The following is a 14,001-nucleotide window of genomic DNA, read 5'->3' as shown; positions in this document are numbered from 1 at the left end:
GTTGTTATGTTCAAGAAAATGATAAACTGACAAACGTGACAGCCTAAGTGATAACAAGTGATGTTACTTCATAATAATATTATCTGTACACTGTAACAATAACTAATAAGCCCATTGCTCATAAATTGTAAATTATTTTTCGAGAAAGTGTCGTAATATATTTTAATGTAAACGAACTCTAAACATAGACACTCCAAAATAATAAAATAATACTCAAGTTATATTATTATTAATTAATTAAGTATCTGTAGTTGAGTACACCTCCATAGGAAGTAACTATATGCATACCTCCATGGCCCATGCACGGTAAGTACCTACTTGTTACTAATATAGTAATATCAGTGATATCCTAAACGAAATAATTTGTGTAATACCATGAACATGCTTATTACTTACTAGATACTTACTATATCTTACCATCTTAGTACTCATAGATGTTTAAAATGTATTAATTATCATAATTATGTAGTTACCAATGTGAATATACAGTAGAGCTTCGATAATCCGTATAGAAATCCATTAAAACCATTTGTAAATATTGTAAGTAGTTTGCTCGGAATTCCCGGAACCCAATTGATTTATAAAATATTTTTATTGACAAAAACAATTTTGTCATTTTTATTACCAATTTATTGTTCCTACTAAAGACTGACAAAAAATTTAAAGTATTATTCAGAAAAAATTTACCGACTAGGTAGCAGTGCCGGCCCGATGGTTTTGGGGGCCCGGTGCAGAATTTTGCGGGGTCCCATATGGCCATATATATTAATTTATTAATTATTTATATATACATTATACAATATACACATCTATATTTTTTTATTTTCTAGGGAATTACTTTAATTTTATATATTTTTTGTAAACTTTAAGCCCTTTAATTTATGTTAGAAACCTAAATTTTTATGTATAAACTATAATAAAATCCAATTCGCATTTTAATATTATATAGGACACAAAATGAGTAGGTTTAATGTACTTAGGTTCAATGTACAAACAATATTTTATTAATATTTTTATTATATTGAACATAAATTATAATCATGATGCAATGAATATACAATTACTTAGAATAAAAAAAAAATAACGCAATATAATAATATTTAAATATTTTTTTCCGTGCTTTTTTTGATGCAAACAGATTAATTGTCTCATCGTAGCTCAAAGAATCGGCAATACTATGTTTGATGATGATAAGGGCCAAATTCACAATGCTGTGATAGATTGTTTCTTACTATTTTAACTATTCTTTGTCAGAGAATTTTGAAACGATTGGGTAGAATTTAAAGATAGTGTTACAAATTTGTTGAAAGATTGACGCAGTTTATTTAAACTTTTTTCTCTTTTTTTAATTTCCGGGCGGATAACTTCTAAACTTATCCCGATTTCAAGATGATACGATAAAGAAGTATACGAACTACAAAGTATTGTTTCTGTAAATAAATGCCTGTGAAAAAATACTATTTATCAGTCTTGTTTTTAAAATTTAGATAGAATTATTTTAATAATTCTACATAGACAAAAAACCACACGGGTCACAATTTCTGTATTACTGTCTACGGGGACAATATTATTATGTTTATTTATAGATAAAGTGATATTCGTAATAGTATAATTTATATTCTGTGGGGCTCCGCACAAGCGCGGGGCCCGGTGCGGTCGCACCGCTTGCCCTCCTCCCCCTTAGGGCCGGCACTGCTAGGTAGGTAGTTCTATTATTATAAAGTTTTTAATTTACTCTATGTAAAAGTTATTTATTATTTTTGTAATTTAAAATTCAATAAATATAAAGGTGGTGAAAATAAAATAAAAATCATTTGAGTTGGACGAGTTGGTATAATCAGGACAAAACGGTAATCCGGTCGATGCTCGATCCGAATTCGTTCGGACTATTGAGGTTCTACTGACACTTGACAGATACCTAGTTACTAAATAATTTAATAATATCATTATATATAAGTAATAAAATCAGTATCGTTTTATAAATAAGTAGATAATTTGAAATTTAATTAACTAAGCAACTATTAAAGCATTACCTGATATTAGTAATACAAATTTCAAAACCTTTCTTATATGAATTATTACAGTACATACCTACTACATTTAATAATATAACTAAATAATTCGTATGTATTATCAGTATAGTTTAACCTAGATTCTAATTTTCAAAATATTGTTTTTAGTCTACTAAAACTTAATTAATGTCTGACTTAAGGCTAAATAGTGTAACATATTTCTTGAATTTTTTTCTTAACGTAGTTAATAGTTTCAATTCACATAACGTTTACGGTTTTTAACAGATAATAAAGTATCTATAATATGTATACTTAAACCCTAAAGGTACCTACTGGCTACTGTAATGTTATAATAATAACTCATACAGACCATACAGTCATACATAAAAATATAGATAACAGATAATAATAAAAATTCATAGTCATACCTAACAACAATAATAATTAATGATATATAAATGTAAATAATGTATTAATTGTAAAGGCACGGTTTCCCTGCAATGTCAGAGTGGAACAGTACGGCGTCTTGAAGCTGTGGCGAAACCGTATCTTAATAGATACAGTGGTCTTCAAACTTTTTGACTTGTGACCCAATTGTCTTACCATACATTTTTTGCGACTCATGTCAGCTTTATTAACCAAAAAAGTTTAAATTGCTTAATAGGTAATACATATGTAATTTATATTATATGTAGGGCTCCAGACTTCTAGAAGTTTGCATGTTTTTTAATAATCATTAAAAACATAGCTAATATAAAAATTTGTTTCACAGCAATACGAGTTTATATTTAAAAAATGTATAGTTGCATATTTTGCATATTTGACCATTTTTAATTTATAAGTGCATAATTGACAATTACTTTATATGAATGGATAAGTTTTTAATTTCCAACTTCAGAAAATATCTAATATAGTTCAATGTAATCCTCATGGTAATTAGTACTACATTAAAAATATACAAATGTATTCAATTTAAGTTATTTTTTTAAAAAAATTAAAAATTCTTATATTAAAACTTAATGTAAGATGAAAACAAATCTGAAAAAAGAAAATAATTGTTTCGGATATTATTATAAATTAATCAAATTAATCTGTATAATCAAATTTATCTATTTATGTATCATATCAACAAATAATATTATTATTTATTAAAAAATAATATACTTTTTTTAAATACATATTTTAATAGTATATTTAGTGGTTCTTCGGGGCATAAATACATGCATATTTAAAGGTTTTTTAGGGCAGGTTAGGTTCCTAGCCCTAGTAATGATACAAAAAAAGTACACGTAATACCTAACCAAAATTAAAAAAAATTGTCATCAAACCCTCGACCAATAAATTTTTTTTTTTTTAAAGTGTTTTCCTCCAAGTTTGATGATGAAGGTATCATTGGTATCGTTGTTATGTTTTCGTCTGTATTATATTTATACTTTTCCCCACTTTTCCGAATAACAAATTTATCCAAAAAATATGTATTACAAAAAAAAAAACTTAGACGACTCTTCGTTAATACGATTAGACCGCTTGACTAAACATTATACTATAATAAAACGATATCAACTCCGAACACAAGGACAAATTAATAATTATGAATCATAATTTATGATCATTTTAAAATGTATAGTTTCAAAAAGATCATAACTTGCTCAAAAATAACAATATCAATAAAAAACTATGTGGCCGTGGGGCCCTGGATAATAATCGTACCTTTAAATTTTATAATAGGTCAGTTCACTCAAATATCAAAACTAACGGCACAACATTGAAACTTGTGAACGAAAATTTGCTATTTCGCACGTATATAAGACTAAGACAACACACGCGGGTACTCGTCTTCTTACCTTCTACAAATATAAAATAGTACGGTTTACTCCAAAATCCAATGTTATATGAAATAATTTTTTGTGTCATATCTAACATACATAACATATTAAAATATTATATAATATATATAAATATGGATTTTTTAAATGTATTGCGAGCGCGACCCATAGTTTGAAGATCACTGTCACATTGTTACTTTTCGATAGTTCATAAAATAATTTAATAATTGAAGTACCTATACATAAAGTTAATCGAGTTAAAACTGTGTATTAAATGAAATAGCCTGTAAGAGATTTTTATTTGTTCTTTTTCATTGTAATCTATGCATAGGCGTTGCTGTTTTAATTTAGTTTGATTTTTTACTGTTAATTTTCTTTTTGTATTGGTTGTATAGTACCTAAAATATACCACATTATTTTGATATCATCTAAAACAACTTCCAGTTTCATTTCATGAAACAAATTAAATGTAAAGCTCATATAATTAAATTGTGGAATTTTCCATGGGCTTTTTTTTCTAGGGGAATTTTTTCGGGGATTCCAATCATCGTCATCGTCGAATCATTGGAAATTACTATAGATGCGTGGTAGATGACTAATGCGCATTACTGACTGCATAAGAAAAGAATACCTATTAAGATTTATATTCAATGTTATATAAAATACTGTAATGAGTTAAAAATAAGGTAAAACTGGTAAAAAGTTCTGATCTAATGTTGGCATAAAAGTATATTAATGCATCGTATTAAATTAAATACTCAACTCATTACTTAATATAATTCAGCCCCTAAAATATTCAAATTTTCGGACTACACACATAGTTCCAAATCTAAATAAAAAAAAAATCAATGTTCAAAAAACTAACATTAATGCTTATGGACTTCTTTCTTCAACCAATAACACTTAATATAATTAAAATAACAATATAATATATAAATATTAAATATATTATTTCATTACTGTGAATAAAATAAAATAATTATTAATTTACTCAAAAAAAATGTATTTTAATTTATTTAAATATATTATTAACCTTTTAGTTATAAATAATGGCCTTAAAATAGTATAGTAAATAAATAAAATTTTATCAAAATAAAAGAATTATCAAAAACAAATATTTTTAAATATTAACTTCATTAAAACATTATACGATTAGTATTAACTTCTGATACATTTTGGTTTCTTTGATGTTTAGCTTCGGGAAAATCTCTTTCATAGTACTTTTGTTGTGAGGCTTTAGTATGTTTTTTGGTATGTCTATCTTTTTTATTCAACCACATCTGTGAGAATCATATGAGTGTGGTAGTGCTGGACGCAAAATTTGTCGCGACTCAGAAACGTTTTAAGTTCTCGAAATTTGGCACTGTAAGTCTGTAAATATTATAATATTTACGATATGTTATATACTCTAACTCTAACAGATTAGGTACAGGAACTTTATTCTATTCGAAGTTATATATAGTGTTCGAAGAGTTTATACAAATTTTGATTTCACTTACTACGCGTACATCATCGATCCGACATATAGTCAGCAGATTGCCGACCTGATGGGAAATTTAATTTTGTTTAAATAGTTTTTCCCCGATGATATCTGACAACTTGATTTAAGTTTTAACACGTAATTCGATTTGAACTTTTTCTCCTACAAAGCAGCTTCAGACTTTTGACGTCAGGAATACAGGTATCGATTTTCATCGATTGAGGGCTGATAGCTAGATCCCCAATTGCCATTCTTCATATTTATATTTTTTTTATTCATTAAAAATAAAAAAAAACCGGGCATGCGACGGACATGGTATTACACCGATTGATGATACGGTAAATGACTATCACATTTTTAGTGACCAATTTCTTGACAACCGATCACTATTCCAAACAGATTTTCCGGTAAAAAAATTTCAACCACCTTGAAGGCGGCTTTTACACACTGGAATCGAGTTTCACCAGCCCCTAGTACAGGCATGTCAAACTCAAAGTATCAAGTGGGCCAAATATATTGAATAGTTCACTATTTGGGCCGCACATAAAAATTTAGCTAAAAATAAATATTTTGTACAAATTTTTCAATTTTATTCTTTATGTTCACGAATACAGCAATTACAACTAATTTAAAAAATGAATGTTAACATATAAATAAAATATAAATCATACTAATTATCTATGGAAATAGCTAGGTGTTGTATAAATTACAAAAAATAACATATTAATAATTCTTTTTAGACGATACTTGACATCCCTTTTCTCCCACCAACTTTTCAATTTCGGGAGAAATATTATTTGACGAAGCCACTTTTAATACTGCATTTAAATGTGTGTCGGTTAATCTGGATAAAAGTTGCTCACATTGATAAGTACTACTAAACATAGAAATAATTTTACTAGCAAATCTACGAGTTTCTACAAATCGTATTGGCACAAAATTGTAAAAATCAGGAACACCAACCTCATTAAATTAATTTTTTAAATTTGAATCATTTTGAATCTCGATCAGTTCCATATGTATACGTGTTGGAACATTTACTGCGTCTATTGAAAAAGGAGACGTAAACAAGGCAAAATCGTTTTCTAAATATTGGAAATCTTGAAACCTATTTTCGAATTCAGTCTTCAAACATATAATTTTTTCTGAATATTTTTTGTAGGAAATTGGTTCGTTATTAACTTTTGTATACGTCATGCATGCTGAGAAATGCGTTACCTAAGTTTTCGTTTTGTAATTCTGTTTTAAATAGATCTAATTTACATTTGAAAGTTTTAACATGGTCATCAATGGCTGTTAAAATTTGATTTTTCCCTTGTAATTTTAAATTTAAATTCGATAAGTGCTTCGTTATGGCAACTCTTAACTTCCAGAATCTTTCCAATACAGTGGAGCACGATAACTATCGTACTTCTGTAAAGTATGGTAAACCTGAATACTCGCTTTCTAAATCGTTTAAAAAAATCGAAAATTGTCTTTTCCACGGGATCTTATAAAATTGACCATTTGTTACATGTGCCATATTAATAACTTTTGTACATAACACCTCTTGATGTATAATAAAATGTGTCCTATGAAATTTATGTTCAACATTTTCATTTACTTTTTTATGCAATCATTCAACGAATCCTTTATTTTTCCCCGTCATAGTAGGAGTTTTATCTGTAGCTAAAGATGATAACTTTTCCAAAAGTAAATCATATTTTTTCAAGAATTCAAAAACAAAAACAAAATACATTCTGTCCTGTAGTAGTATCAAACATAGGTATGATTTCTAATAACTCTTCAAAAATATTAAATTCCATATCGCAAGCACAAAAAAACACAGCTAACTGAGCTGTGCCGCCAATATCGGTACTTTCATCACAAGCGATTGAAAAATACTCGAATGTAGGTATTTTAATTTTAATTTGATTACTCAAATTACATGCTAGTTCAACTATTCTTTCAGCAACCGTATTTCGTGTAAATGAAATGTTTTGAAAAGCTTTTAGATTTCCGGGACAAATAATTTCAGCAGTTTTAATCAAACACGTTTTTATAAAATCACCTTCAGTGAACGGTTTCGAATGTTTGGCAATTAACCCTGACAACACGTAACTGCTGTTTCATTTTCTTGTGGTATTTTAGTTAACATTATCTGTTGTTTTTCATACCTTGATATAAACTCTTTTAGTTTTTCTTCCCTCAATAACTCTTCATACTGGTCGTATTTTGACTTATGTTGTTCATAATGTCGCTTAATGTTATACAACCAACAGTGAAAAATAATTTTGCCCTCCATGAATGTACCTCTGAGCTAACCACAGATATATATATATATATATTAAGAGGATACCAGCGTAGTATTTGTTAACTCTCTCTAACCCACGCGCAACATAACAAATTTTAAGTTTACTCTCATTTGAGAAATTAATACAGGATAGGGCAAATCAAACGGTGCAGTTTTGAAAGGTTTGTACATTCCGTGTGGTGGGTATAGTGCGATTATGATGATCTCATTTTGTCGGGTAGGCCATACCGTTATCGGTCATTACCATGGTTTTGTCTAATTAACAACGAGGCTTCGCTGTCCGTACGTTTTTTTAAATTAGTTGTCTCTGAGTGGTGTTGCGGGGTGGCCTGCGCGCTCACCAGATTTGAGCATTTGTGATTTTGCTTGTGGGGCTACCCGAATAAAAAGGTTTTTAAACATCGGCCTCACACCTTAGAAGACCTCAAAGAGCGAATTAGGGATGAAACTGGTGGTATACCACTATACCAATCAAAATGTGTCAAAATGCGGCCGAAAACTTCAAAAATCGCCTTCATCACCTAACCTGCTGGCGGCCATCATCTTTCTGATATCATTTTTGAAACTTGATACATAAAACGGAATGAAATACTGAAGAAAATTAAATAAACATAATTTCCGAAAGTTGCATAGTTTTTTTTTAATAGCCATTCAAAACTGCACTGTTTGTTTCACCCCATCCTGTATAATGGCTATAATCATTATTGTAAACGTATTGAACGTGCGAAAGTTGGCCGCTCTTGCATTTGTTCCGGAGCCCGACGTAGTTGATTGTTTTGAAAGACTCCTCCGGACAAAATTTTATACGGATAACGAAGACCTGATGTCAGATTTGGTAGATTATCTTGAGTCCACGTGGATTGGAAAGCCCCGACGAACCGGCCTTGGAAGAATGCTTCCTAAATTTAAGCTGAGCCTCTGGAATTGTTACGAGGCATCATTGAATGACCTGCCCAAAACTAACAACACCGTTGTAGGCTGGCATCGAGGATTCAGCTCTATTTTAGGAGCAAATTATCCATCTATTTGGAAATTTATTGAGGGTCTGCATAATCAGCAGAGCCTAAATGAATTCCAAATCAATCAATACATTGCTGGATTACCACCAGCACAGGTACGACGGTGTTATCGAGACACATAATTGCGGATTAAAGAAATCGTCGAAGCCTATGGGAATCGCGACACCTTCGATTATTTGCAGGGAATTTTTAATCTTGCTAAATAGCCAAGTTTAAGGAGCACTCGTCGTTTAAAAATATGCCCTTTTTAGGGCATAAAAAGACTCTTTTTAGATCTAAAAAATATTTATTATTAAAAAAAACTAGACAACAATGAGTTAGGTATTTTATTTTTAATTATTTAATAACATAATTATTTTTCCATAATTTTCAGCTTCATATTAGTTAATTTTTATTCTTATATTAGTCCCATAGAAATACTTTCGTTTTATAAAAAAACATACCATCGGCGTATTTACTATCGGCGTAGATACTCGTCGGAATTTTTTCCGTCGGCGTAAAGACATGAATTTGCTATGTTGCGCATGGGTCAGAGAAAAAACAAATAGTACGCTGACATCATCTTATACTAGATAGCCGACTATGCACTTGACTGTGCATCTAAATATGAATCCTGGTCGCCATGTGTAGGTTGGGCAGTACTCGGAATGGAAAACTTTTAGAACTGTTACTATAGGCGCAATTTGAGTTTTAAATTTGAGGAGGAGCTATTATAATTTGCATGTATGTACTTGGTGTATGCTCCCTGAAGGTGGAAGGGGATGTATACAAACCATTTTGGGGGGCTATGATTGATTTTTAAGGGGGATTAGCCTCCCTCCAAGCCCCTCAAATTGCGCTTATAACCGGAACGCTATATATTGTTATTAACAGTGGCGGCAGTTGAAGGATGGGTTTAGGGGTTATACCCTCCCCTTGAAATTTATCTGAGGCCTAGTATAATAACCTATATAATCTTATGTTTATATATATATTGTAATAATGTATTGCTAATATTATATCGTCCAACCTATACATGGCGGCCAGGCTTAAATTATTAAAAGTAGTCGGCTATCTAGTTTAATATATATATATATATATCTGTGGGGCTAACTTAACAAATCACAGAGTAGGTATTCTACACGTTGGTAATGCGTTATCTACTTATTAAATATTATATAACATTATATAGGTATTTAAATTTTCGTCTGAAACCCAGCGACGATGCATTTTTATATGGTAATCATCGTAATCGCACTTAAGGTCGCTGTACACAGTGTACACTGCTTTACTGACCAGAACAGCGCAACACAGGACATACTACCTATACGCACCAACGATTATATTATAATATTATACTGAATTATATTACTAAATATTTACCGCTATCTAGCGGTAATAACGATTTTTGCGAAAAATCAATAGTCACGCCCCACGCGAATACTCGCCCGTGGTCCGGTACCGGAGCTTTCTCGTCCATGAATCAAATAAGTTCAATATAATTTCGTACAATTGCAAACAAATATGTTTGATCAACATAAATCAATCCCACTGATTTAGGTTGTTAAACATTCATTTTTGCTAATATTTCATTCACTGTTTCGGGTTTGAACGCGTTTAGAAATAATTTATCCGTCTTGGACGGACATTGTTTTTTTTCCATTCCTTATATTTTCACCAGTCGCGTGACCCACAAACTCGTATCATTGATTCTTTATCTCCGATTCTTTTCTAATCTTAATTCTATACTCTTCGATTTTTTCATTATTCCGCAGGTCGTCGTTCCTCGTTCGTGCACGTCTAGCCTGAACTCCGATCGTACGGTTATTGGTATCGGTCATTTTTTTTTCTTTTACTCGACTCAAATTTTCAGAAGTAAGTCATACCCACCTTCTAACCTACCGTCCGTAAAACAAAATTTTGCATCGCAACCGCCTTCCGACCTTCTATGGGTTGTGGCCGCGGTTCGGTGTTGATAAATGACTTCCCTCTCCGCTCTCCCGCTCCTACAATCCCGCTGCCATTAGGGCGTTCCCTTGACGCGGACGTTAACAGGTCCCTGGAGAAATTGCATTAACATTTTTTGTCGTGGAAATAATATAAATTTTATTTTTCATTCCGTTTTCTTTAGAACTTCTTTAAAGATACCAATCAAGATGGCTCCTGTATTCGGTAATGTCGGTAGAGCAGCACGTAGCTTATTCGACATTGGTTATGATGTGCTCGACGGGTTCAGGTTAGATGTGAATACGTATAAGAAATTGGGAATCTCGGCTGGCGGTATTCAAAGATTGGAGTCAGGCGATGTTGTTACATCTTATTTTGAAACCAGATACACGTTAAATAAATTTAATTGCTGTGAGTCATTCCCAATTAAAGATCATGCTTTTTTCATACTTCTTTTTACTTTGTTAGCTTAATAATTTTAATTGGTTTCGATAAATAAATGTATTAATTTTATCAATCTATTTATTTAAAAAATTATTTGCTCGTTGATATTACCTAATTATTTTTCCATACTTAAAAATCTACAAATTGTGTTCAATTTTTAATACATTTTTATTTATTTTTTTAAGTAATTTTTTTGGCTGAGAGATGGACCATGAATCATAATATGACTACTGAAGCTACTATAGTTGGCTTGTTACCCGGTTTCACACTTACAACTAGTGGTATATTTGACTGTCAGAACCAGTAAGTTAAAATAATAAAATTCAATAAAATTTAATATATACATAATTTTAATTTTCCAAAGTTCTAAGGGCGTGGATGTGAAGACTGAATATAAGAATGATCATGTCTCACTCATCTTGGACACTAAATTTAAAGAATTCAAACCTATTATTCATGCTTCGGCTGTAGCTTCTTACAATGGTATTTAAATACTTATTAACATTTAATACTTCATGGCAACCCAAGTCAGTTCAGCGCAAGCTATCCAATTTTTACATGGTATGTTGTAAATGTTTAATTTTAGAAAATTGCTTCAGTTGTTTGATTTTGATAAAATTAATATAATTATAATCAGTTATTCTTAAATAATATCATGTAAAAAAAGGTTTGGGTCAACAGCTGATATTTGACCTACCTATATTATAATTTCTTGTATAAGCCACTTGGTTGTCCGCTGCCTCATGCTGTCTCGTTCATCAACATTACTCTTTTTCGGCCTTTGCCCACCAAAACCATCTATGTATGTACAATGTTTTCTACACCATTAAATAAAATGCATTTTAAATTTTTTTGTTAAATATTGTTAAGATATTTGTTATACATTTTTATTTTTAATATACTAGTATAGTGGAATTTAATTTGTTATTATGTATCAAAGGTATAATATATATTTTTTAAATTTAAATATTTAAAATTATTTCACTTGCATGTCTAAGTATTATTTTTTCTTTTATAAATTATACATAATATAAACATCAATTTAATAAAATTAATTTATTATAGTGTATTGATTAATAATCAGTTTAGGTTAAAGTATTTTGTAGGTTTTTTTTAAAAGAGATCAAATTTTTTTAGTCTACACCACATTTTATAATAAATATTGTTGTCTCCAAACCGTGAAAATTAGTCACATTTTTATGTTAATGTTGAATTTGGTAGTAAGTGCTCTAAGTAACATAACATAAATTTTATGATCTAGATCATTTTCAACCTAAATTACTTTACATTAAAAGATAATAACACTTGGGTTACCGATGACATGTATTAGCTAATATGTTAATTGATTATTTTTTCTTTAGGATTGTGGGGCGGTTTTCATGTTAAATATAATGCAAACCAAAAAGTATTGAAGTATAGCAACTTATCTCTCAGCTATAAAGCTGGCAAATTTGTGTTAACCACCGCGGTGTAAGTAAAATAACAATACATTTAATTGTTTTTATTATTAATTGTTTTGCGTTTTACAGAAATGATAAAAATTTATTTAGTGGCTCAATTATCAATAAATGTTCTAAACGATTAAATGTGGGTTTGCATGTTATTTGGTCATCTATAAACCATGGTTGTTTAATTAGTGTTGGATCCAAATACCAATTTAATAAAGCTGTCAAGTTGCGTGCTAAGATTGTTAATGTGGATCAATTGTATCTAGGATCTGAAATTCAAGTAAAAAAAGGTATAGTTCCCATAATTTGTCATTAAAAAAAATTATAGAATTATAAGTAACATAAATTTGATTTTAGGTGTGAAATTGACATTTGCTAGCTTATTTGTATGTCGTCAGTTCAACCTAACTGATCACACATTTGGTATTGGATTGGAACTTAATTTGTAAGCAACTTACAGCAGTGGCAGCGCGTAAACAATTTTATAGGGTAGATAATTAGAAATGATGTTATATAAAATTTATTTAAAAATAAAAAAACATAACACAATTTGTCTATAAGGCCCTAAACCACAGTCAGAACGCGCCGCCACTGACATACAGCCAAACTTTTTTAATTTTAACTTTTTATGCTACATGTAAAATGTAGCTAATATTCCCATTGAATATATTAATATATTTATAAACTATATTATCCAATTATTAAATTACATATACCTATGTTTATATTTGAATTAACATATAATATGATAACAATGCTTTAAACTTACTTTATCGTTCATTCTTTAATCAAAGTTTTATGCTTTTACTCTGAAAATTTCTTCAGAAATTATTATTAAGTTCCATTGATTTTTCTGAAGCACTGTTTTTTTAAATTGTCCAAATACCTGAGATTTGAAATAATTTTATCCATTTTTTTTTTATGATAACAATTATATTTTAACCAATCCTACTAATCTAATGGTTACCAGTAATAGGTACATAAATTGTTGATTTTACTGAATATCAAGTTTTCTATTATCGGTTTTATATTGATGTATAAATATATTAAGTTTTCTCATTATATTTTATTCGATTTAAGTTATTCTTATTATATTCAATTTATTATTAAATGTGAACAGTTAAATTATTGACCTATTATAAGCAATGTTTATGTTTTTTGTACACAATATTTATAAATTAATAATTATATTATGGGATTTATGAGCTAAAAAAAATGTTGTAAATTTAGTACTAATTTATTTAATTTATAATATACCACCCAAATTTGAATGTAATATTATTTTTTTTTATGTATAATTTTATTAAAATTTATTGTTTATCCAATATTCGACTTGTGGTCCTAAGATGTCAATATTTTTGTTTGTTGGTGATAGTGTCTGTAAAATATCACTACAATATTGTTCATGATATAATTAATTTTAAGCTTTTTGTATTTTATTACATTGCAATAATTTATTCATACTTCATTAATCACTAAGTTAAAAAATATGCATACCTAAACAAATACAAAGATAATTGATTAAACAAATCATAAAACCTAAATCAATTATA

General features: G+C 29.5%; 1 protein-coding gene across 2 annotated transcripts; it reads left to right on the top strand.

The window, feature by feature from the left end:
• Positions 1–185: 185 nt before the first annotated feature.
• LOC113558887 (voltage-dependent anion-selective channel-like) lies at positions 186–12,954 on the top strand. 2 transcript variants are annotated; one of them, XM_026964470.1, is made up of 7 exons: positions 186–306; positions 10,741–10,967; positions 11,186–11,303; positions 11,365–11,483; positions 12,362–12,470; positions 12,530–12,738; positions 12,806–12,954. In XM_026964470.1, exons 1-7 carry the CDS (start codon positions 281–283, stop codon positions 12,895–12,897), a joined length of 900 nt encoding a protein of 299 aa, XP_026820271.1. In that variant the 5' UTR covers positions 186–280; the 3' UTR covers positions 12,898–12,954. The 2 variants fall into 2 exon arrangements, with proteins under 2 accessions (XP_026820271.1, XP_026820272.1); XM_026964471.1 differs by lacking the exon at positions 186–306 and adding an exon at positions 10,397–10,484.
• The last annotated feature ends 1,047 nt before the right edge of the window (positions 12,955–14,001 follow it).

The sequence above is a fragment of the Rhopalosiphum maidis genome, chromosome 3 (genome assembly GCF_003676215.2).
Source record: "Rhopalosiphum maidis isolate BTI-1 chromosome 3, ASM367621v3, whole genome shotgun sequence".
NCBI lineage: Eukaryota > Metazoa > Arthropoda > Insecta > Hemiptera > Aphididae > Rhopalosiphum > Rhopalosiphum maidis.
The sequence above is the reverse complement of the archived record's forward strand: the minus strand, read 5'-3'. Positions and strand labels throughout refer to the sequence as shown.